Source organism: Mixophyes fleayi, chromosome 7 (genome assembly GCF_038048845.1).
Source record: "Mixophyes fleayi isolate aMixFle1 chromosome 7, aMixFle1.hap1, whole genome shotgun sequence".
In the NCBI taxonomy this organism is placed as follows: domain Eukaryota; kingdom Metazoa; phylum Chordata; class Amphibia; order Anura; family Limnodynastidae; genus Mixophyes; species Mixophyes fleayi.
In genome coordinates, this window is record NC_134408.1 from 111484077 (window position 1) to 111509879 (window position 25803).

The 25803-nt window shown below is 43.5% G+C and overlaps 1 protein-coding gene across 3 annotated transcripts in view; it reads right to left on the reverse strand.

The window, feature by feature from the left end:
• Positions 1–25803, reverse strand: part of MREG (melanoregulin) — a 72724-nt gene that overhangs the window by 3176 nt on the left and 43745 nt on the right. For all 3 annotated transcript variants that reach the window (XM_075180340.1, XM_075180342.1, XM_075180341.1), the window contains 2 exons: positions 13826–13979; positions 2891–2981 (listed from right to left, as the gene is read on the reverse strand). In XM_075180340.1, coding sequence (XP_075036441.1) covers positions 2891–2981; positions 13826–13979 — 245 coding nt within the window. The remainder of the gene's footprint in view (positions 1–2890; positions 2982–13825; positions 13980–25803) is intronic.

Here is a 25803-nt window from a genome sequence, read left to right on the forward strand (position 1 = left end):
GAAACAGGAGGAGAGATGGCCCTGCTCAGAGGAGCGTACAATCTAAGGGGAGGGGTGGACAGACAGAGAGACGCAGGGGAGAGAGGGAGAGTAGGGGGACGGAGGCAGAAGATAAGGTAGGAAGTTAAGTGGGAGACAGAAAGGCTTTAAGAAAAAGGTGGGTTTTTAGGGCCCGTTTGAAACTGGACAAATTAGGGGAAGTTCTGATGGAGGGAGGGAGCTTGTTCCAGTGGAGGGGGCAGCGCGGGCGAAGTCTTGGATACGCGCGTGGGAGGAGGTTATAAGGGGGGAAGAGAGGCGACGGTCAGAGGCAGAACGGAGAGGGCGGGATGGAGCATGAATAGAGAGGAGGGTGGAGATGTAGGGCGCAGTGGAGTTGGCGAGGGCCTTGTAGGTGAGTGTGAGGAGCTTAAAGAGGATTCTGAAGGGGAATGGGAGCCAGTGAAGGGCTAGGTAGAGGGGGGAGACAAAAGAGGAGCGGCGAGAGAGGAAAATAAGCCTAGCTGCAGCGTTAAGGACGGAACGAAGGGGATCGAGATGAGAGTGGGGGAGGCCAGTGAGGAGGAGGTTGCAGTAGTCCAGGCGGGAGATGATCAGAGAGTGGATAAGGCATTTGGTGGCATCTTGGGAGAGGAAGGGCCGGATGCGAGCGATGTTGCGCAGCTGGAAGCGGCAGGATTTAGCAAGAGAGAGGATGTGGGGGCCAAAGGAGAGAGAGGAGTCGAGGATGACACCAAGGCAGCGAAGTTGGGGGACAGGGGAGATAGAGGTGTTGTCGACAGTGATGGAGAGGTCAGAAGGGGATGGGGTATGAGAGGGAGGAAAAACTATGAGCTCAGTTTTGGCAAGGTTAAGTTTGAGGAATCGAGAGGACATCCAGGAGGAGATGGCAGAGAGGCAGGCGGACACCCTAGAGAGGAGGGAGGGAGAGAGATCAGGAGAGGAGAGGTATAGTTGAGTGTTGTCAGCGTAAAGGTGGTAGCTGAAGCCGAAGGAGCTGATGAGTTCACCCAGGAAGGAGGTGTATAGAGAGAAGAGTAAGGGTCCCAGAACAGAGCCCTGAGGGACCCCGACTGGAAGGGTGGATGGGGGGTAGAGAGACCCAGAGGTGGTGACAGAGAAGGAACGGTGAGTAAGGTAAGAGGTGAACCAGGACAGGACTGGGCCGGAGAGGCCGAAAGACTGGAGGGTGTGAAGGAGGAGGGGGTGGTCAATGGTGTCAAAGGCTGCAGAGAGGTCAAGGAGGATGAGAAGGGAGAAGTGGCCCCTGACTTTAGCAGAGAGGAGGTCATTGGTGACTTTAGCCAGGGCAGTTTCAGTGGAGTGGAGGGGGCGGAAACCAGACTGGAGAGGATCAAGGAGGGAGTATTCAGAAAGGTAGGAGGTGAGACGGCTGCAGACGAGCCTCTCGAGAATTTTGGAGGCAAAAGGGAGAAGAGATATGGGGCGATAGTTCGAGAGAGAAGTGGGGTCGAGATTAGGTTTCTTAAGAATGGGGGATACGAAAGCATGTTTGAAGGAGGAGGGGAAGATGCCAGTGGAGAGGGAGAGATTAAAGAGGTGAGCGAGGTGGGAGCAGGTGGTGGGGGAAAGGGAGCGAAGAAGGTGGGAGGGGATGGGATCCAGGGGACAGGTAGTGGGGGGGGGAGGATGAAATGAGAGAGTGGACTTCCTCGCCGGTGGTGGGACGGAAGGATTGGAGGGGAAGGTGGTTGGGGGGGAGGACAGAAGAGTGGGAGGGGTAGAAAAGAGAGTGGAGGAGGAGATTTCAAGTCGGATGGCCTTGATTTTAGAGGAGAAGAAGGAGGCGAAATCGGAGGCAGTCAGGGAGGAGGGAGGGGGGGGAGGGGAGGGGGCCAAGAGAGTGCTGAAGGTGGCAAAGAGGCGGCGGGGGTTAGAGGACTGGGAAGAGATGAGGGATTTAAAGAAAGATTGTTTAGCGAGTGAGAGGGCAGAGCTGTAGGATGAAAGGATGAATTTAAAGTGGAGGAAGTCAGCCAGGGAGCGGGATTTTCTCCAGTGACGTTCGGCGGAACGGGAGCATTTATGGAGGAAGCGGGTAAATTTGGAGTGCCAGGGTTGGGGTTTGGAGCAGCGGGGGTGGACGGAGTGGGCAGGGGCGACCGCGTCCAGAGCGGAGGTGAGGGTGTGATTGTAGAGGGAGACCGCCTGGTTGGGGCAGGCCTGGGAGGAAAGGGGAGAAAGAAGGGTATCGAGAGAGGAGGACAGAGAGGCAGGGTCAAGAGCGTCGAGATTGCGTATGGACAGAGTAGGTTTGGGCAGGGGGAGGGGAGCAGGAGAAGAGGAGAGAGAGAAGGAGAGGAGATGGTGGTCGGATAGAGGAAAGGGAGAGATGGAGAAGTCGGAGAGATTACATAGGTAGGAGAAGACAAGATCAAGGGAGTGACCAAGGCAGTGGGTAGAGGAGGAGGTCCATTGGGTGAGACCAAGGGAGGAAGAGAGGGTGACCAGTTTGCTGGAAGCAGGGTAGGTGGGGTTGTCGATGGGGATGTTAAAGTCACCGAGAATGATCGAGGGGAGATCGGAGGAGAGGTAGTGAGGAAGCCAGCTAGCAAAGTTGTCAAGGAAGAGGGAGGTGGGGACAGGGGGGCGGTAGATGACAGTGACGCGGAGATGGATGGGGTAGAAGAGGCGGATGGAGTGAGCTTCAAAAGAGGAGAAGGAGAGGGAGGGTTCAGGGGGAATGACACGAAAAGTACAGGTGGAGGAGAGGAGGAGGCCAACTCCACCGCCTGGGCGGGCACCAGGCCTGGCGGAGTGGGTGAAGGAGAGGCCACCATAGGAGAGGGCAGCGGGGGAAGTAGTATCAGAATCGGAGAGCCAGGTTTCAGTAACGGCATATTATATGTACTAATTTCCTGTAACCTACCCAGGTCTTCCAATATGCGCCTCCACCTTGTTTTAACTTCTCTTCTTGCTTGCCTTAGGGTGTAGATTTCATAGTTGAGTTTTTGCCATTCCTGTATGTTGACCAGAAAAATTATATTTAATTGCAAGCATCAGGAAATGAGGCACACAAACAAGACACACCCTGGTATTTTGAACTCTATGACTTCTACATTATCCCGATTAGATCAATGAGTTAAGGTTTTCCTCAGGCTACACTGGTGTTGAAATCAGAGCCGGATTTACACCTCATGGGGCCCTACCTAGGCAAGATATCTGTTTGGGCCTCCCCCTTCACATATACAGTGGCCCCTCGCACACACATAATACACGCACGCAGTGGACACACACACACACACACATAATACACGCATGCAGTGGCCCCTCACACACAAAATACACACAGACAGTGGCCACACACACACACAATACACACAGACAGTGGCCACACACACAGACAGTGGCCACACACACACAATACACACAGACAGTGGCCACACACACACACAATACACACAGACAGTGGCCACACACACACACAATACACACAGACAGTGGCCACACACACAGACAGTGGCCACACACACACACAATACACACAGACAGTGGCCACACACACACACACAATACACACAGACAGTGGCCACACACACACACAGACAGTGGCCACACACACACACAGACAGTGGCCACACACACACACAGACAGTGGCCACACACACACAGACAGTGGCCACACACACACACAATACACACAGACAGTGGCCACACACACACAATACACACACACAATACACACAGACAGTGGTCACACACACACAGACAGTGGCCACACACACAATACACACAGACAGTGGCCACACACACACACAATACACACAGACAGTGGCCACACACACACACACACACAGGGCCCGATTAAGGGTTCTGGCCGCCCTAGGCTAATACGGCCGCAGCGCCCCCCCCCCCCGAATATATAAGTGTATAGGAACACTCCTGAATATGAATGTTCAGGTGTATTCTCCAGCATTCAAATTTAGACACATTGTGCCATTGTCTCTTACCTGTTCTTGCTCTTCTCTCTTGCAATTTTGTTATCCTCTCGCTGGCTTCTGGAAAGTTGGTGTCCTGTTTTGAAAATGCATAAATTTATTATAATGCAAAATGTTAACAAACCCTGAATGATTAGGCCCTTTAGTTAAAACAAAACACTCCATTATAGCCAGCTAAAAGTACCCCATTGTACAGGCATATATAAGCAATATCTAAATATTTGTGGTCAATCAAATACAAACCTCTACCAGCCCCATCTCACTAATATTTAGTATTCTAGTGATTGCTGAGACCACAGAGAGCATCCATGTGACCACCTGAGATTATGCCCTCCAAAGCTGCTCTATTTTTTAAATAACCCCTGCAGCCATTTTCCTTAACCACCCCCCCGCAGCCATTTTCCTTAACCCCTGCCTTAGCCATTTTCTTTAACCCCCCCCCCCCCTACAGCCATTTTCCTTACCTCCCACCCTGCATCCATCCCCCCTGCAGCTATTTTCCTTTTCTTCACTCTGTAGCTATCCCCCCCGTCACATCAAAACTCCCCCAATCACATATATCAGCCCCCCTCCTCTGCCCTCCTTCACACATATCAACCTCTCTACCTCCCTATTGATTTTCATGACAGTCCCCCCTCTCCCTCCCTATAGATATGCAGGGCAGTCCCCCCCCTCCCTATAGATATGCAGGGCAGTCCCCCCCTCCCTCCCTCCCTATAGATATGCAGGGCAGTCGTCCCCCCCTCCCTCCCTCCCTATAGATATGCAGGGCAGTCGTCCCCCCCTCCCTATAGATATGCAGGGCAGTCCCCCCCTTCCCTATAGATATGCAGGGCAGTCCCCCCCTTCCCTATAGATATGCAGGGCAGTCCCCCCCCTCCCCTATAGATATGCAGGGCAGTCGTCCCCCCTCCCTATAGATATGCAGGGCAGTCGTCGTCCCCCCTCCCTATAGATATGCAGGGCAGTCGTCGTCCCCCCTCCCTATAGATATGCAGGGCAGTCGTCGTCCCCCCTCCCTATAGATATGCAGGGCAGTCGTCGTCCCCCCTCCCTATAGATATGCAGGGCAGTCGTCGTCCCCCCTCCCTATAGATATGCAGGGCAGTCGTCGTCCCCCCTCCCTATAGATATGCAGGGCAGTCGTCGTCCCCCCCTCCCTATAGATATGCAGGGCAGTCGTCGTCCCCCCCTCCCTATAGATATGCAGGGCAGTCGTCGTCCCCCCTCCCTATAGATATGCAGGGCAGTCCCCCCCTCCCTATAGATATGCAGGGCAGTCCCCCCCCTCCCTATAGATATGCAGGGCAGTCCCCCCCTCCCTATAGATATGCAGGGCAGTCCCCCCCTCCCTATAGATATGCAGGGCAGTCCCCCCCCTCCCTATAGATATGCAGGGCAGTCCCCCCCCCTCCCTATAGATATGCAGGGCAGTCCCCCCCCTCCCTATAGATATGCAGGGCAGTCCCCCCCCTCTTTATAGATATGCAGGGCAGTCCCCCCCCTCCCTATAGATATGCAGGGCAGTCCCCCCCTCCCTATAGATATGCAGGGCAGTCCCCCCCTCCCTATAGATATGCAGGGCAGTCCCCCCCCTCCCTATAGATATGCAGGGCAGTCCCCCCCCCTCCCTATAGATATGCAGGGCAGTCGTCCCCCCTCCCTATAGATATGCAGGGCAGTCGTCCCCCCTCCCTATAGATATGCAGGGCAGTCGTCCCCCCTCCCTATAGATATGCAGGGCAGTCGTCCCCCCTCCCTATAGATATGCAGGGCAGTCCCCCCCCTCCCTATAGATATGCAGGGCAGTCCCCCCCCCTCCCTATAGATATGCAGGGCAGTCCCCCCCCTCCCTATAGATATGCAGGGCAGTCCCCCCTCCCTATAGATATGCAGGGCAGTCCCCCCTCCTCCCTATAGATATACAGGGCAGTCCGTCCCCCCTCCCTATAGATATGCAAGGCAGTTCCCCCCTTCACTTACCTGTAGTTGCGCCAGCGTCGCTCCTCGCTCCTCAGATCAGCAGACAGGAAGTGAAGACGTCCTGCTTCCTGCCTGGTGCACAGCAACAGGCAGCCTAGCGATTGGCTGCCTGTTGCTAACCACTGACCACCAATGCTTTTGATCGTGGAGCTCCTGTCCCCCCCAGCTGGCCCCCCTGAGAGCCGCTAGGCCCTAGGCAGGTGCCTAGGTTGCCTAGAGGTAAATCCGGCCCTGGCTGAAATAAGAGATAGGAAGAGAGATTTTTGATTTTAAGTGTCTTTTGGTTGAAATAGTTGTTTCTCCATTTCTAAATCAATGATATTGGCAGTCTAACTTCAAGAAAGTGTGTGTCAGGTGCGATTTTGCACCCAATGACTGGCAACAGATAGATGGATTTACCCTAAAAACAGGGAAAGTTATTAGAGCTAGGCTGAAAATATGAAAATACATTAAGGAGCAGAGGGGCATTTTCTTGGAGAGAGTTGCATTTTTTTTAAAGCACTTGCCATAAAATTATTTTATATTTAAAATAATAACAAAACATAAATATACAATGCAACTAAAAATACAGCACTAACCAAATCCACATAATATATATGTAGAAAAGAAGCTTAAGAAGTCTACCAGAACTAAAGCTAAATGTGATTGTTGGAGACTATTTTTCCTCTAGGCACAATGCACTTCCACTTCCTGTATATAAAGGATCACTGAAACTACTATATATAAGTTGTCTTATATAAAAGAGCTATAAGATTCATAAACATATATGTAAAAGTAGCTTTCAGAACTGAAAATATTTGAGATTAAGCTATAATCATGGAGGGAGATATTTTCTTATACAAAGCAGACTTCCCGACAGTAAACCCATGGAGTGACAGTGCAGTCAGCCTCTCCTCAGCCTAAAATAGGCCAACAACAATGAAAAGCTAGTGTGCATAGCAATAATAAATACGATTCAAGATCTCAAGTTCTGTTAAGAAATGGGAAAATTTACACGTACATATATGAATGTTATTAGTAACTTATTTATGTAAAGAGACTTGTGCTTTTAGTTTAGTGGTCATATTAAGAGTACCAGAAATTAAACATTAATACTTGAGGTTCAGCATTCCATGCAATCTGGCGGATCCCTCGAAATATGGTGTGGCAATGCTTGTATAGAGGCAACATGGTGTCAGCATGAAGAACACATTATAATAGAAGAATTTAACATATTAAATCATGTCTTGAAAATATACATCAATTAGAAAGATTTTTTCTTGTGCGGGAAATTATATATATTACTTATAAAGAACACATTGCCTATATGTAAAGTTTGCAATCAGAGCAACACCAGACATCTGAGAGCAAACCAGATCAGTTGAATACTGGATCCTACATAAACAAACTGTTGTATTAATGATTAACTTCATGTTGCCAAAATGAAATTATAATTTTTTGGAATTAGGTCGCAGGCAGTGGGCCTATTACGTTAGCCACAAACCTTTCCAATCCTGTCATTTGGCTAGAGAACCGAACTGACCAGCTGAGCTGCATAGAATGTAATATTATCGTAGGTTTGTAAGGCGCCACAGTGCTCTGCAGCACCGTACAGTAAAGAAAACAGTGCATACGTAAAACAGGCACATACAAGGCAGACAAAATAAATGCAGACATGAAAACAAAGGGTATGAAGGACCAGGGGTGGGCTGGGCCGGGGGGCAGAGGGGCATCTCCCCCCGGGCCGCTCTGACTTTCCGCTCTTAGGGCCGGCCGGGAGGCCTGCCAGCCGCCTCCCGATACAATTTCCCCAGTTTTTTACCTGCGGCCGCATCTGATGTCATCACACAGGCGTCATTGATGTCATCATAAATGACGCGGCCGCATCCCGTGTAATGAGATGCGGCCGCCTGTGTGCCCCCCGTCTGAAGTCTCCCAGCCCGCACCTGTGAAGGATCCTGCTCATTAGAGAGCTTACATTCTATGTGGAAAAGGGCACAGCTGAAACAAGAGCAGCAAATGTGGCCGAGAGTGTAGATTGGGACACAGTTGTGAGGTCACATTATTGTGAATAGTATTATCGGGGATAAGATAAGCTTGAAAAAAAGAGATGGTTTTTCAGAGAGCATCTAAAGATTTGAAGGCTATGGGAAAGGGCTGATTGGGAGTGGAAGGGAACTCCATAAGTGGGAAACAGCATGGAAGAAATCTTGTAGGCACAAGTGAAAGGTGGCTACCAGAGACAAGACAAGGTGCAGGTCAAAGGTAGATCTAAAAGGGCATGAAGGAGAGTATTTTGATAAGACATTTGAGATGTATGAAGGGGTGATGCTGTTGAGGGCTTCATAGGTAAGGGTCAGTAATTTGGATTGGATCCTGCAGGACACAGTGAGCCAGTGTAGAAATTTGCAAAGCGGTGGAGCGGTGAGAGAGGAAGATCAGTCTTGCATCAGAATTTAGGATGGATTGAAGTGTGTATATACGGGTGTCAGGAATGCCAGATAGCAGAAGGTTGCAATAGTCAAAATGGGAGATAAGAGATTGGACAAGAGTATTGGTAGCATGTTGATTAAGAAAAGGACGTATTCTGTCAATGTTTTTAAGGTGGAGTCAACTGGACTGAAAGAGAGGCTGAATGTGAGAAATAAAGCAGTTGGCGCAATCAAGTTTGACACCAAGACAGCGGGCTTGGGCGACTGAGGAAATTGTGAGGTTATTGACAATGAGGGAGATTTGTAGGGGAGGTGTGATTCTGGCAGGAGGGACGATAATAAGCTCTGTTTTGGACATGTTGAGCTTTAGGTAAATGGAACATATATGTGGAGATAGCAGAAAGACAGTTAGATACATAAGATAGTACAGAAGTGGAGAGGTCAGGGAAAGAGATATAGATGGGGAGAGGTCAGGGGAAGATATATAGATAAGAGGTGTACATTGAAAAGACTAAAGGGCCAATAACAGTGTATCCCAGCATGTTCTTGTTGCACTTAAAACTGTTACTGATCAAATCCAATTTTTTTGTACACAGATTTGAATCCTCTCATAGCTAAACAACCTCCGTTGGTCCAGCTTCCAATTTGGCTGCAGAGTATTAGTGAGGTCGGCAGAGGATCATACACACAGAAAGAAATCAGTCTTCTGCCCATCTGATCTGAACAATTTCCGTCAGATTTCTCTGTGCATCTTACTTATTTTACGGCCATATACTGGAATAATAATTGGTCAATTTCGCTGCAAGAGTGGCCTCGCTGAATGAAGAAAATGTAATTATAGTGCAAATGTAAAATACTCCAAATATCTCAAATCCTGTTAAAGCAGGAAACATTTACATATTAGAAGTTATTTTATTGCTGGCAATGTGTATCTTGGGTTTCATGACATTTAATTTTTTTGCAACAAGGTGCAAACTTTGTTTTAAATTGTTGGTTTTAAATAGTTGACATGGTGTAGTCTTGGTAATTGTACTGCTTCAGTATACACATGAGTCCAAGGAAGTATTTGTATTTTGTACCAACAGAGGTTGTTCAGCTATGACATGCTACAAATCTGGGTACAAAGAAAATGTATTATATCAGTAAAAGTTTTAAGTACAACAGGAACATGCTGGGATACAGGTGATGAGTACAGAGCTGAGATTAAAGATACATTCCATGCAGCTCAGCCGGCCAGTTCACAAACTCAAGGCGCCGACAATCACTCCTATTGCAAACCAGTTGATGTGAGAGATTATTTGATTATAGTTAACAAAGCAGGGCTGGAATTAGAATTAAACAGTTACATAAACAACACTGTGAACAAAGAAGACACAGAACAATGTGCCTTGTGTTAAGTACTTCCATATTAGTTCGGAATTATACCATGCCCTCTGTAGCTGTAGTTCTCACCTGCATTCCTTAATTATAGAAGAAATATAATGAAACCTTAAACTGGAAGATTTGTGGACACTTATGTTAAAGTATGATTTTTCGAATTCAGAAAAAAAATGTTAATTAGTAATGGAAATTAGCTCGTTTTAGACTTGATAGTGTCCAAGACCGAGATCATAGATGACATCCTTTTCCATCACAAATGTGTATAAAAACCATCTTGTTATTGGAGAGTGAGGACGTCAGGGTTAAAACTATAATTTGCAGGGGCAACCAACCACTGATCCAGTGAAGCTTATTGTACTTTATCTATGCCTGTTTGCTTCAGGTGCTATGTTTGCCTCACAACAATATGCTGGTAGATTAATTGTCTTCTGACAAAATGAGCCATAGTCTGTGTGTTTATGTGATAAGGAATTTAGACTGGAAACTTCAGTGGGGCAGAGAGTGATGTGAATAATGCAATAAATGCTGTGGAATAATGGAAAATGCTGTGTTATTAGGTGGCACTATACAAGTTAATGATTATTTAAAAAAAACAAAAATAATGGGGTGAATTCTACCAAACTGGCTGAAGCAGACAGTAAACATAAAACGGTTCTTTAAATTGTTGTAAATGAATAGAGGAGGTGGGCGTGAAGGGGGGTGGTGCTCCAAAATGTGCTTCATTTTGGACCCGCCCCTATGACGCAAACGCATCATTTGACAGCGGGGAGCAGCGCCAAACGCCGCGATTCACCGGGAATCGCGGCGTTTGGTACCTGCCACACTCTCCCGGGAGTCCTTGAGACTCTCGCAAAATGCGGGAGTCTCCCGGACATTCTGGGAGAGTTGGCAAGTATGACTATGGAGCATTAGCAAGTTCAATGTGCACTATCGAGTTTAGGCACAAGGAAAACAAGTATAATATCAACAACATACTGAGCCTGATTTTGCAAAGGCACACAAAATTAACTTAACGTGAGGTTTTTAAAAATGCACGTAATTTGGTCATACGCACGTCCATATTCAACTGCAAGAGGATCTTGTCGAATATAAGTGTAAGTACACTCCGGCTATACGGCACTTGCTGTATTTTATTTTATTCTGGGACCTTCCACATCCCTCCCATTTAACCCATGCCATCACAGATGTTCTTATATTACATAAAGACCAAATACATTTCTCCATTGTAGGAGCAGAACATTGGTATCTTCCTCACCACTAACCTCTGTGGTATCAGGACCCCAAGTGGGATCTCAAGAAAATCCAAAGCGCTGATACCGCTGCAATTAGCCGTGAATTTAAAACACTAGGTAAGTGTGGGGTAGGATAAAAATCCCTCTCCCTGAACCCTCCTCCCTTCCCTGGCATGCTGTTCTATGACAGCCTCTCCCTGGCATGCTTCCAGTTCTCCTGGGACCCATCTCCTAACACCCTTCCATCTTCCGTGTTTATAAAAACAACAAAAAAAACCACCAGATTATATAGTTTCTGTTAGCAGTTTTTGAGTTTTGTGATATTACCACTGAAAAACTCTAGGGGGTATTCCATGTGACCCCCTTTCCCCCAAGAAAAAACACCAAAAAAAACCACACACAAAAAAATAAAAAAGGGATAGTAAAACACAAAAAAACCCACTGAAAACCATAATTATGATCAAAGTAACATGCACAATTTACAAAATAATTGCACTCATAGGGACATATTCAATTAAGCACAAAGTGCCTCCGGAAACGGGCCCAAAGGCATTTTTGACACTGTATATGGGCAGCCGTGTGTACGTATGTAGCCGACTTTATAGAATATGCCCCTAACTGTGAAATGCAACCAATTCATCCAATATAATGCAACAGCTCTTTTTATAATCTAACACAACATATTTGCTTACAATTAGTACATATCAAGTTCTGCCAAAGTGGGACCACTAAATTATGTAGAAACAGCCACCTTTCTGCAGTTTTACTAGATAGTTACAGCTTTGATTTTCTGGTTTACATGACAGTAAAATATATACTTATGTGTAAACACACTAACAGTATTGGAATCCCAATGATTCCAGGAGAGTATTTTTTATTTCAAAAGTTTCACCTGCTGGCAGCTAGTTATTAATTTCTGACAATTGCAGGCAAACAAAGACATGTCACACTCTTGTCTGGTAGATTTAGACTGTTTCTTATTTTTTTTTCTTCCTCACACTGCATTTCAATAAGCACTGTGTGAGCAGTGATTAGCAGGTGGAAACAAATGATAGTGTTAATGTTAAACATTTAAGCAGTATCCCTATAACATCCCACACTGAGAGAACACTGTATTCATCATCCGGTTGGTCGCGGTTACAATGCAGCTTTTTATTTAAAAAAAAATAGTGGTGGCCCCAAGAATTTGGGATAATGGGTCAATGCCCAATACTGGTTCTGGCGTCAATTTCTGCAGCATTTGTATATATCTAGGTTTGCATGTCTAAACATAAATCAGATTAATTACTTGAATTGAGACATTCTGTATAACAGGCTCTGATATATCTCTATACACCTCTCTTCTGACTTTCACCATAAAACAAGCAAGCAATATGCAGAATGTAAAATCTTTTGAGCACAGCACTATTTTATTTAAATCATGGTGAGAAACTTGCCATATTTATTAAACTAATCTCCCAGCTACAAGATTACACTCTTCAGACACTCCCAGAATATTCTTGGGCCATCAAACATACCATGGCAAATTTAAAGTAGTAAAATGAAAAAAAACCTCTTACATAACATATGTATGTAATATTATTCATATATTTGTAACATATTAATATAATTTATGGCTCTTGGCCACAGATGATAACCCACTACAAAGGATCTAAATGGTACAATGGGAATCTTCATCAAATTAAACTATATAGGCTCACTAGAACACATTACATAAACTTGCACACTGTAGGATATTTTTCAAGGGCTATGACAAAAGAGCCTGCAGTAAGGATCAAAACAATCGCTGGTATTTGTCATATATACCATCATGTACACTTGCTTACTTTGGAGATGTCCTTTTCGGGACTGGAGATCTCTATGCAGCTTCCTGGGGGTGTGGCCACGCGAATCCCGTTCTTAGGGCCCGCTCCTCTGCTAAACCATACCAATTTTGCCCAATTTCCAATTATAGCAGGTGGCAAGGCCAAGATGACATCATTAGGCCCGCCCCCACCCACTTCATCAACTAACAGGGCAGAATGCAAGAGGTTGCCCTACTCTTCCGGGAGAAGTGCCAAAATTCAGGAGCCTCCCGAACATTCCGGGAGAGTAGGCAACTATGCTATGTTGCAAGGGCCGATGAAGGAGCCTGGGGGCGTCAGCGATACCCTCCTACAATTGGCAGCACCACATTAGTGTGCAGATGACACAACTGGTGAGTAGTTTGGTCAAACAGCGACAGTAGGAATAGACAATGAGTGCTAGTTGCTGACAACCAGTGAAACCCCACAAAGCGTGGCACAGGTGATGATTTATAGTGACATCTCATTATTCTAGTGCGATAGTCTTTAATAAAAGAAAAAAAAAAAAAATACAAAAATTGTTAGGGAAATGTGGCCAATAGTCTAGAAAGGGATACTACTGTACCTCATTTCAATAAATCAAATAGGTCATAATATTGCAATTTGCAGGGGTAAACTACAAAATGGGACAATTGAAACAGTAGTGTCTAACAGTAAACAAAGCTGTAACAAATAAAAAACCATATGAAATATTCTGAGGATAGAAAGACTGTTTGTTTTCTCTAAGACCTGTGAGAGGCATTGGATATAAATAAAGCCTAGGGAATATTTATAGTGCATGCTGCTGCAGGTCATTGTAAATTAAAATATTCACAACCAGTTATTGTGTGCATTCCAGTGCAGTCCAACACCACTCATTTATTGTTCTTACCCAATCAAATGTCAGCATAGACCAACCAGCAAAAAAGAATAGTGATTATGTTAAATGACTAAACACTGGCCAATCATTGGGTTTTATACCAGCATGGTAAGTACCTCATTACACAAGACAGACATCTCCTGTACTCTCCACCCACCTCAGAGTCTTTTTCCAGTTGGCGTCTTGTCTGAATCCAAGTGTGTAACATTCTATCATCCACAGCCTCTGTGTGTGACAGGTCATGAGGGGAGCTCCATAGGTTTCTCTCGTCATCATGGATCAAGGAATAAGTCTGGATATGGTTGTTATTACTAAAGAAAGGCAGAGATCCAGCAACAGTGTCAGTAAATTTTTTTAGTGGAAGTTAAACATTGTACAGATTTGGATTTCATAGTATTACTATGCTAATAAGCCACTACAATTCAGAACAGATATCTGGGAAATTCCATTTATATGGCAGCCCTATGAGATACTGCTTAACCCAGGGGGTATTCAAAGCATGATATGGGCAAATGCTGAGAACATTGTAACAAAATTATACAACCGCACTGACTAAATCCTGGGATTATATTTACTAAACTGCGGGTTTGAAAAAGTGGAGATGTTGCCTATAGCAACCAATCAGATTCTAGCTGTCATTTTGTAGAACGTACTAAATAAATGACAACTAGAATCTGATTGGTTGCTATAGGTAACATCTCCACTTTTTCAAACCCGCAGTTTAGTAAATATTCCCCTAATCTTGTTTTTTTACCATTACATGTAGAATTTATTGGGGAACGCTGCCACCTCACATCTGATTGTTACACAGGAGAAAAAGGAAAAGAGAAACTGTTATTATTCCTCGATCTGTGAAAGTGGGTAACAGTAAGAAAAACAGAAATTGTTTCCTTACCCCCAATACATAATAATGCATATAATATCAGCAGGTTCATAAATTCTGTGTACTCAATTATATTAGAGGTTCAAATTGGTATTCAATGAACCTCTTTAGTATTTGGGCACTAGGATGTAGTAAATATCTCGCATCTGGGTGCTATGGATCTTTCAACGTATAATAAGGTATGAATCCCTGGTATAGTTTTTAATATGCCATAATAATAAGAAATGTACTGTTGACACCTTCTCCGTTGATTAAAGATTCTTGTGATCATCTAGAAATAACTACTCATAACTAGTGTTTGGTTGGTTGTACAAGTTAAGGAGGCAGCAATATACTCTATTAGCATTACAATCTCTGCAAGCTATAGAAGGACACTTCATTATCCGATTTATTTTAAATTATATCAGTCTCTCTATTATAGTTATGAGTGGAGCAGTGGTGGAAGTGGAAATTTAGTAGTGGTAGTATGGAAAATGTAAGTGAATGGAATTTGTTTGAATATGAAAGCAGGAGAAGTGGCTCTGTCGCATCACCAGATACCAATCCACTTTGACCTCTAGAGTAGAGACTGACAAAGTTGAAAAATAGGATGGAGTCTCCCCCCTACTTCCCCATCATTAATTGAAGCCAAACAATTCTATTCTTATATCAATTTATATTATTATGTCAATGACTGCTAAGGCGCATGGTGTGTGAAAGTCGCCAATGCTCTGCCAATTCCATAGCCAGGGGAAGGCTGGGCTGGGGGCAGGGGGGCATCTGGCCCCTGGGTCGGTACCATAGTAGGCTACCTTGGGCTGGGGCACTGCAAAGGTGTATATATATTTATATCACACACACAAATAGATTTCCACTTTGAAGCAAACTATATACCTATTATGGTTATTCTAAAGCATACGGACAAGTCCATGGGTTCCGTACACCTCTTTAGACCCTGCGTCTGTACCAAAACATATCAACTGTATAGGCCTTTATTTCAGGCTTCTCAAGAAATGCCACCAAATAAACCAGAATTCTCTTTCCAAAAACATTTATTTTCCAACAGAGAAAGAATTTTTTTCAAACTGTTTTTCATCCTTTTCAAGAATACAGCATAGAATAATTGATACATAACAAGCTATACAAATATGAAGTGCTCACAATAAAGATCTCCATAATCAAAGCTGTACAACATCCAAATAATTATTTGTTAACTCAATAAAAAAAGTCAGAAAAAAAAGGCATCATATATGACCATTTCAAGTAACAATGCTGTACTAAGGGTAGCATGGATGCTCTACTGTGGTCCTATATATAAATATATGCCTTGTATATTAATTTTACCATTTATTTTTTTACACTATTATTCCTGCTAAGAGGGAAATGCAAGGAGGCACCGACTGTACAATGTACAAGCCTTTGTAAAAAAAACATTGTACAGCTGGTGCCTCCTTGCATTGCCCCCTTAACAGCAGGAAGAATAGTGTTGCCCTTGAAACTAACGTCCATCTGTGTGCCGGGATGTTGATGCTTGCAATTGTTGGAGGTCAGTTTTTCCAACAGTCCACATTAGCAGTATGTCAGGGATGACAGCTTATGATGACCATCTCGCTGTAAATGTTATCTGCATTTTCTTATTCCTATTATAGTACCCACCCTCATTACATATACACATATAACCATAAATAAATGTTGGATAGCACTGACAGAGAGAGAGGTGCTTAATAAATTACTAAACTGTTATCAAACACAGGAAAGTCTATAAAAATACATATTTGAACTGTATGATTCAACTATGACTGAATGGTATATATGATTTTCATCGAATGCTATAATTTAATAATTGAACGCTGTATACAGGGCTGCCAAGAAGAATTCAGGGCCCGGGTACAACAAATTCATGGGACCCCCCTCATAGTGAAGTAAGCCCCAAAATTTTTTTGCGCCGCCTTACGGCGGCGCAAAAAAAATTAGGTATATGGTCATATATTCAGGGGCGTGGCTAGCCAAACGGCAGTGCAAAATTTTTTGGAGGTGTGGTCATGCATTTGGGGGCGTGGCAAACGTGCCGTTGGGGCGTGGCTAACATAAAAACCACTAGGCTCTCAATTCGCCGGAGCGTCACATATGTTCAAGCACTCCTGACTTTCAGGACATCTACCACCACAGGGTAGTATACAAACAATGCAGTGTGTACACAAACAGTTCAGTCTTGGCCTACACCTTACATTGGACACAACATTCACCAAAAATTGGTATTGTCCCTACTAGAATCACAACATTTCACACACTGTGCTGCTCTCTCCTACCTGTTCTTCTCACTTTCTCCACCTGTGGCTGCTGCTTTCTTTAGTTGTGGCTTGTCCGGATCCAGAAATGTTGAAGGACCTATTTTGAAAAAAAAATGGCTACATTTAGAAAATTACAGCCAGCCCCAGCGTTAAATCAATAGCACCCACGATTAATAATTAGGCCTTCCTCCAGCCCCAACATTAAAATAATACTATTCACATTTAATAAATAAACCTATATCCCTTCCTGCAAACAGCCCCAGCAATACCTATTTCCCGCAACCATCACTGCCATTAAATAATTCATAGTCACATTTAATAAATAGACCTCATTCTCCCTAAACTCACCCCAAGATTCAATAGCCCCCAAACCACCCCATCTTAAATTAATAGTCCCTACTATTAAATTGCCTCACCATCACTCTACAAACAAAATAGCGCCCATTAATTAGCTGCCACCTACCTCACACACACTACATTGCAACAAGCCCCCTGTGCCATTACACACACAATACTGTGCCCCTTCATCACAACTACACTGTACCCCCTTATGCTCACACTGCGACCTCCATGCTGCTTTTCCCCCTTCTTTTTTACTTTGTGCCTCTCTCCCACTTTTTTTCCTCCTCTGTTCCTCTCTCCCACTTTTTTTTTTATTCCCCTGTGGCTCTCTCCTTTTTTTCCCTCCTCTGTTCCTCTCTCCCACTTTTTTCCCCTCCTCTGTTCCTCTTTCCCCAATTTTTTTTTATTCCTCTGTGGCTCTCTCCTTTTTTTCCTCCTCTGTTCCTCTCTCCCACTTTTTTTTTTATTCCCCTGTGGCTCTCTCCTTTTTTTCCCTCCTCTGTTCCTCTCTCCCACTTTTTTTCCCCTCCTCTGTTCCTCTTTCCCCAATTTTTTTTTATTCCTCTGTGGCTCTCTCCTTTTTTTCCTCCTCTGTTTCTCTGTCCCCTTTCTTTATAGTACTGTCCCTCTCTGTTTTCCTCCCCTTGCCTCTCCGTTTCTTTACTTACCTTTTGTCAACTTCTTTCTTTTCTTTTCTGCTCTTCTGTCTCCTCTTCTGTCTTCTTTCTTCCTGCTGGCTGCGGCGCTCCTCACTGACTGACAGGCGTGACTTGATGACGTCACGCCCGGCAGTCAGTGTGAATGGAGGAGAGGAGGGACACGGCGCCGCGCGATCACGTGAGTATTTATTTTATTTATTTATTTTTAATTTATTCTTCCTCCCACCCAGCTCCCAAGAAACCCAAGACCCCCCCCCCCCGCGGCAGGAAAAAAAAAAAAAAAAAAAGTTAAAAAAAAAAGCGCAAGACAGAAAAATTAAAAAAAAAAAAATTAATTAGCAGCGGGGGCCCGGCCCGGGCCCCCTGGCATGGCCGGGCCCGGGTAAACTGTACCCGCTCCCCCCCCCTCTCGGCGGCCCTGGCTGTATACGATTTTACACTGATAGAACTATATAGAGAATTTAACTTTGAAGCTGACTAGAGCCTTCCAGTCACTACTTTTCCATATATATGCTACAAATCAAAATATATTTTTTTTCGGTTTGAACGAATTTCTTTTTCACATCATTAATGTTTTCCCTCAATGCATAAAAACATTCTTGCCGCTTTGACAATTTTTTCGGTCCACTTGCTACATCCCGGAAGCCCGAGATATCTCGATGTTTGACGCCTCATTCTCTTCTTCCAAACTTTTGTCTGAAATGATGATGGTATCTAAATGAACGAAATCGATATGCAGTTAATATAAACGATTCGATGGAACACAACATCGTTTTGAAACACTCGATGGGACTACTACCAATCACTCACCGTGGACACTGCTGGAAATCACTTTGTGCTGATGTCCCCTCCTGAGTTTGTCCCGGTATGCTATCCATACCAACTGAAATATAGATGTGAAATATTCACATAGATGCACGGGGTTACGTTTTAATTTTTAATGATTTTTATTTACCTTCTTTAGGTTCGTCTTTCATTGCCACAATGCCTATGTCTATTTTCTCTTTTATTTCCACATTGGCTACGACTTCTTCGCTTTTCTGTTTCTGCATTGATGTAGATAGAAAAATACGTGATTAACATTCTGTAAATAGGTGATACTGTACTGATCGCCATTATCGCTAATTACTGACACCATTAAACAACTTTTCCAAAGGTTTAAGATTTACTTTTTTTATTTTTATTTTTAAAGTTAGTTCATATCTTCTTCAATTTTCCTTGCTCCTTCTCCTTCAAATCTGACCATGGCTTCTGTATCTGGAACTTGCCTCTTTTTTCCCCCCCAAGTTTTTCCTCATATTAAATCAACTTCTGCATTATTATTACTTTCCTGTAATCTATTTTTCTGTAATTTTTTTGGTGCAATTATGGTAATGTTGGTCCAGCACTCTGACCATCATCACCATCTCCCTCTGGCTCATTGGCTCTTTTCACCTCTTCCATGGCATCTCTTCTTCTCCATCACTTCACTTATCTTTATTCTTTCTCATCTTCCATTGTGCATATTATCAAATAAGCTGGAGCCAGTCTGGCTCCTCTGTGTTTATCTAGACGATTCTCAAGCACATGTGGGCATTAACAATTGGTATGGACCAATCACGGCAGCTGTAGCTGCATAGTGAGTGGAACACAGTGGGCGAATGTTCAGTCGCCTATTGCGTTCATATGTGGTGGCTGTTTTAGCTAAACATTGATGTTTAATTGATGTTTTGGTACTTTCCAAAGGTATTAAATAATTTGTATATCTCATTTCAATGCCATTATATCAATGCAAGTACTTTATTACATCAGACTTTGTTTATAATAGTGTTTTTGAGATGATGTAAATAGTATAATACATATTTTATATTTTTTTCAAAATGTAATCATCACATCTGAGAAGAATGTAGAGTACATTACGGATTTCATTGAGGCCTACAGATCCCATCCCTGCTTGTGGTAAGGCAAGTCAAAAGACTGCTGGCAGAAGAGGTTGAGGGCTTATTGGGATATGGGGAGAGTGAGCCTTCCCCATTACCCAGAGGCAAATGCAGATTGGCTTAAATCACGTATTTTACGTCAGAGGGACAATCCAAAACATGCAGATGGAGGCTTTCATAAGATCATATATGTACTGAAGAGGTATATGTATCAAGGTTGTGGCATTTTGAAATCCTGCGGTTCACGGTTGACCAGGAAATTGACAGACCATCCACTAGCAATATTCCTCATGTGGAGTCCAGTTCCTTGTCTTTCCCTCCGGAAACCGAAGGCATACCGGCAAGTGGCATATAGTAAGTAAACACACAAAATCATGAATGCTAAAAATATTTATTTATGTATTGGTAAAAATTAGTATTTCAATTTAACATAGACTGTCAATGTACATACATTATTACGTCAGGCCATTTCGTGGAGAAGACTCCAGTGGTGTCTATCTTACCACTTCTTCAAATTCTATAGTATGCTCCAAAGTACGCTGGGGCTTTTATGCCAAAGACAGTTGTGTAGAACACAATATGCCATCACCACCTTGTCTATTTTGTCAAGGTGAAGATCAATGATCAAAATCAAGATCAATTAATATATTGAAAGCATTCCCCACTACTCGCCTTGCTCTTTATTGTGCAAGTGCTTTTTGGGAGTAAGGTTTTAAAATATTAGCTTGCAGTGCAAAGGCTTCATCAGCCACAAATACAAAATTAAGACCTATTCTAGTTTGGGTACATGTTGGCAAATTCTGTGCATTGTTTTTAAGTTTGTCATGGAAGAGGGTCTGTTCCAAATGCCCAACCATCTGACACAAAGCCATTTTTCCCAATGTCCACGAAGATAAATTTATATTTTGTATCCACTATGACCATTAGGGAAATACTGAAGGATCCCTCGTAGTTGTAGAAATAGGAACCACTTTTAGAGGGTGTAATAATTCTGACATGTTTGCCATTTATGGCCCAGCCACAGCTTGGGAAATTCCACAATGTTCCAAATTCTCCTGTGATAACTTGCCATTCCTCAACAGTCTAAGGGAACTGAAAAAGAAAGATTATTGTAATGTTAAATCAACACATACATCTATTGTTATTACACTAACTATTTCCATTTAGATTTTTATTACCCAGCCATCTGCCTTCATTGAGGAGTGGTATTGTGATGTGTTGGGAGATCCGTTGGCTATGCCTGCTCCTGCCCAGCAGAGTTCTAAACTCACACAGCAACAACGGCAACCTGGCGGGAGGAGAAGAAAACGCCACGGGAGACGGACCACACGAAATTCATTGAAAAAGAGGACGAATAGTGTGACCTGATGTATGCGACGATAGTGAAAAAACTCAAATGTTTGGATGGTGACAATAGGACAAAGGCAGAATAGTTAATTATGGAGGCTCGGCTCGGTACTCGGATCTGCTAAGTTCAGCTATGTTCGGTTCTTAGTGAACCGAGCCTGAGTATCTCTACGAAGTAGACTGGCTTGACAGAGTTAGAAAGACGGTTCAGTACCCCGCCTGCCTGCAGGGCTTCCACACCATGCAGCAGTGCTAGTATGCTGCAATACAGTGGAAGTCCTTACTTCTTAAAAAAATATAGACCACTATCAATATGAACACTTGTGACTTATTTTTAGATTTGCTTTTTACAGTTTGAGTTTTGTTTTGTTTAGAGGTTTTATACATATAGTTTTGAGTTTGGAGTTTGTATAGGTTATATGTATATACGTATATATCTGTGTTTTCTTTAAAAATTTTAATAAGTTCCATTTCTATTTTAACAAAAAGAAATTGTTTAAAATCTCTTGTTTAAAATTTGTTTCACCCAACTTCATAGATTGTCCCTGAAGAACTTGTATGAGGGCCTTACAGGTCTCAGATGTAGGATTAGACCCAGAGCTTGCATTGAAATAGCTGTGCTGTATTTGAGATCAAGATTCAGTGGCCAAAAAATGGAGGGTAGCAACCAGTCTCTGCTCTGCTTAATTGGGTATCCTCCTTTTTTATGAGTTGGGTGACAAGTTGACTTCAGGACTTTCCTGCAGATGAATGATCCTACATTCCTTGAGCTACTTCATCAGGATTCTTATCCCATCTCTCCTGTAGCAGTGGCATATGTGAAAAGGACTCTTTTCCTCAGCAATCAGTCCGTGGTCCAACAACTGCGATTTATTTTCAATCACAATATTTTCCTTTATTTGCCAGGCTCATTATATAACAAATAGTTAAAAGCCAGTAAAAATGATGGAGGAAAATATTGTGTTTGAATGTTCATGCTGTCCTTTCATTAAGTGCTCAATACCAGGGGCAGACCTTATTGCACCCAATTTGACATTACCCTTGTGACAGCATTAATTGAATCGTTTGTCACATGGCTGCTCAGTCGCAAAATGCTTAGCGTGGCGAAATTCACAAATACTGTTCATGGAACCACAGTTTTGAGCAGAAATATTTGTTTAATCAGTTAGAGACATCAAGAATGGATTGGCATCTAGTTCACTGACTGTAGGCGTTGATGTGATATTACCTTTGACCTGTTCGCTCTTCGATTCTTTTCTCTGTGACGGTCAATTTGCTGAGGAGTCATATTTGCATGGCGCTGACAAACACGTTCACATTCTCTTTGGTCATCAGTCATAGTTTGTCGTTGGCTTTATCCTCCTTCGCCGTTCAGCTTTTTGCCGCTTCTTGCTGTGTAGTTAGTCCCACAGCAGACATTTGCCTTTTAGGTGGCATCGCAGTTACACTTTGTTGCTTAAATTAGATTATATATTCCTATTAATTTAACACTATGTGCAAATAAAATGAATGGATGGAAAATCGAGTCAATTTGGAAGAACAATACAAACAGCATGCAACTATGTCAGATTGCTCTTAATTCATTTATACTGCACTTTGATCGATCAATGTTCTAAAAACATTTAAAAATGGCTATTTTCTTTTCACAATAATGAACTGGCATGAGAAGGGGAGAACAGATGAAGTGCAGGATAAGCAGTTCTGACGCATCACTAGGTAAGAAAAAAAATGACCTATGGGTGTTGCCTCAGTTACTGCCTTCTGTCACCACTGAGAGACCTACCTGCATCTCAGTGGTAAAATCATGAGGTAGTGCGGTTATTACACTCCGATTATAATCCTTGAGACCTGTGTTACTTCCTGAGACAGTCCAGGGGGCCACGACCTGCGAGTTCCTGGCAGCGAGGTCTGTCCCGCCTTGCGGAGGTTCTTGGCGAACACCGGGGAACTCATTAGACTTCGCGCCCCTGGTCTGCAGGTGCCAATCAGGAATAACACAGGCCTTTCACCTGCAGATCATAACAGATATGTGTCTGAGATTCAAAGGCTAAAATCTTTCTTTTATACCTTTATTTTTCACTTCAGTAGCAGACTGTGAAACCAATGCAGACTGTGACATACAATACGTTCAACTTTGGTTCATGAATACTCTAACAGTGTACTCTCACCAGTCATGATGGACTGGTGAGAGGTCACAGAGGCACAAAGGTGTGCAGTGTTAGGCCAAGCTTGTCAGAGTAAGCCTACAAAAAGCAGGTAGACTCTTCAGCTTGGCCTCTGCTTAAGTAATAGGGGTAGGCAAAACCCTGGATCAGAAGGTATTCCTTCTATGTTACCCTGTGTTTTGTCTACTGGTTAGTTCAGATCATTGTTTTACTGTTTAGTTTGTGGTGGGCAATTATGCAACAATAAACTCATTTTATTTTTACTTGGAGATCTCCCTGAGCTGACTCCTACCTACGCTGGCATTCCTGTCTCTAGCGAGTGTTCTGACTGGGTTGGATGGTCCCTCAATGGTACACAGAGGACCATCGATCATGTAGGTATCACATCTGGATAGACACAAATGCCTTTTTTTATTATAGCTGTCAGCTGATATTTATTGCAGGGATCAATTTACAGCAGTTCAAGGCAGCATATGAAACTTAAAATTTATTGCATGTCATGCCAACTACAATGAAATTCTATACCTCTTAAACTTGTTTCAGACATCATAATTCAGAAATATAAAAAGCATACTATGACAAAATATGAAACCAGACTGTTGCAAGTGTGCCTGTAACCAAGATTTACAGGAAAAAATGTAATGAAAACATGTCGGGTTACAAGAAAGTGTAAATTATGTTAATGAAGAGGCATAAGCTGGCCAATTTATATACACTTGGACCTGTAATTGTGCCCAATCATGTTTAACTTTGATCTTTTAAGACTACATATGGTACCCATAGCTATGTTCTTAGCATGTTTGCCATACAACTGAAATTGTGAATAAGTTGGCTACACACATTTAAAGCTAAATTCTGCAAATGGGAGTTACACACAGTTAAACTAGCCGAGCCAGCAACAGCACAGTCACCAATATGCCCATCAAGTTCAATGCGCATGTCCTTCAACAAACCTGAGAACTTCGCCTGGGAGCCACGGCGAAGGTCCCCCTCATTCACAAACTGTTTTTATGATTTACTGGCAGCCTAGCGCTGCCAGTGAATGGAGAAAGTGCTATGCGCATGCACATAGCACTCTCACGGGCAAGGGATCCTGAGAGGCCAGGGTTTTTCATCCCTTCATGACCACAGACTAATCTGTACATTTTAGTAGAGATGAGCGGGCTCGGATTTCGGTAATCCGAGCCCACCCGAACAGTGCGGATCAGACGGGATCCGAGCACTGTTCGGGAACTTCCAGGCGGCAAATGAAGCCAAACCGAGGCTATGACATCCAAGTCTCGCGTCGGATCTCGCGAGACTCGGATGTCATAAATTCACCGCTCGCGGCCGCCATCTTCATTCTGGCTGCGATCACTCGTGAGGGAGGTTGTAGTTAGGGAGCTCCTGTCCTGCTTTTCAGTTTAGTGTTGCTTTGTGCTTTGTCCAGTGGTCTGTTCTGCTGAGTCCAGTGGTGCTGTGTCCTGTGCTCTGTCCTGCTGAGTCCAGTGGTGCTGCCTGTGTCCTGTGCTCTGTTCTGCTAAGGGCATTGTTATTTCCAAATTATCCAAAAGTTCTAAAAAAATTGTAAAAGAAATTATAAAAAAAAACCTATACAAAAATAATTGAAAAAAAATACCAAAAAATTAGTTAAAAAATACTAGGTACTGCTATTTAAAAGTCAAACTACGTTCACTGTTGCTGCTGTACCAAAAAATACTAGGTACTGCTATTTAAAAGTCAAACTACGTTCACTGTTACAGCAGTACCTATTTTTTGGTACAGCAGCATAACTCCAGTCCAGTGGTACTCTCCTGTGCCGCAGATAATTTGTAAAGGCTTTGCCGAGTGTGTGTGGTTTAGGGGTACGCTCACTTGTGCTGCATATAATGGAGTACAAAAATTTGGAGGATAAAGTAGAGAAAAATCAAGACCCACTTCCTCCTAATGCTGAAGCTACTGCCACTAGTCATGACATAGACGACGTCGTCTGGCAAGGGCGATGCCCAATCTCCTAGTAGAGGGCATGTAAATTACAAAAACCCAAAGTTCACTAAAATTAGCAAAAAAAAGAAAATTGAAAACATCTGAGGAGAAACGTAAACTTGCCAATATGCCATTTACGACACGGAGTGGCAAGGAACGGCTTAGGCCCTGGCCCGTGTTCAAGACTAGTGGTTCAGCTTCACCCAAGAGTCTAAGCCCTCCTCCTCCCCCCCCCCTCAAAAAAATTTAAAAAAAGAGTTATGCTGTCAGCAACTACACAGCAAACAACTCTGCCTTCTAAACAGATGACATCACAAATCCCCAAGGCGAGTCCAAGGGTGTTGGTGGTTGCGAAGCCTGACCTTCCCATCAATGTACGGGAAGAGGTGACTCCATCCACCATTTGCAGCACACCCTCTGCATATGCTGGAAGGATCACCCACAGTGTAGATGCAGATTTGGATAATCAAGGTGTCAATGTTGTACACCGGGAGGAGGCTATTTATGTAGCTGGCGCTGAGGAGGAACTTGACGAGGAGGATGCTGATGTGGTTATTTTAAATGAGGCACCAGGGGTAGAAAAAG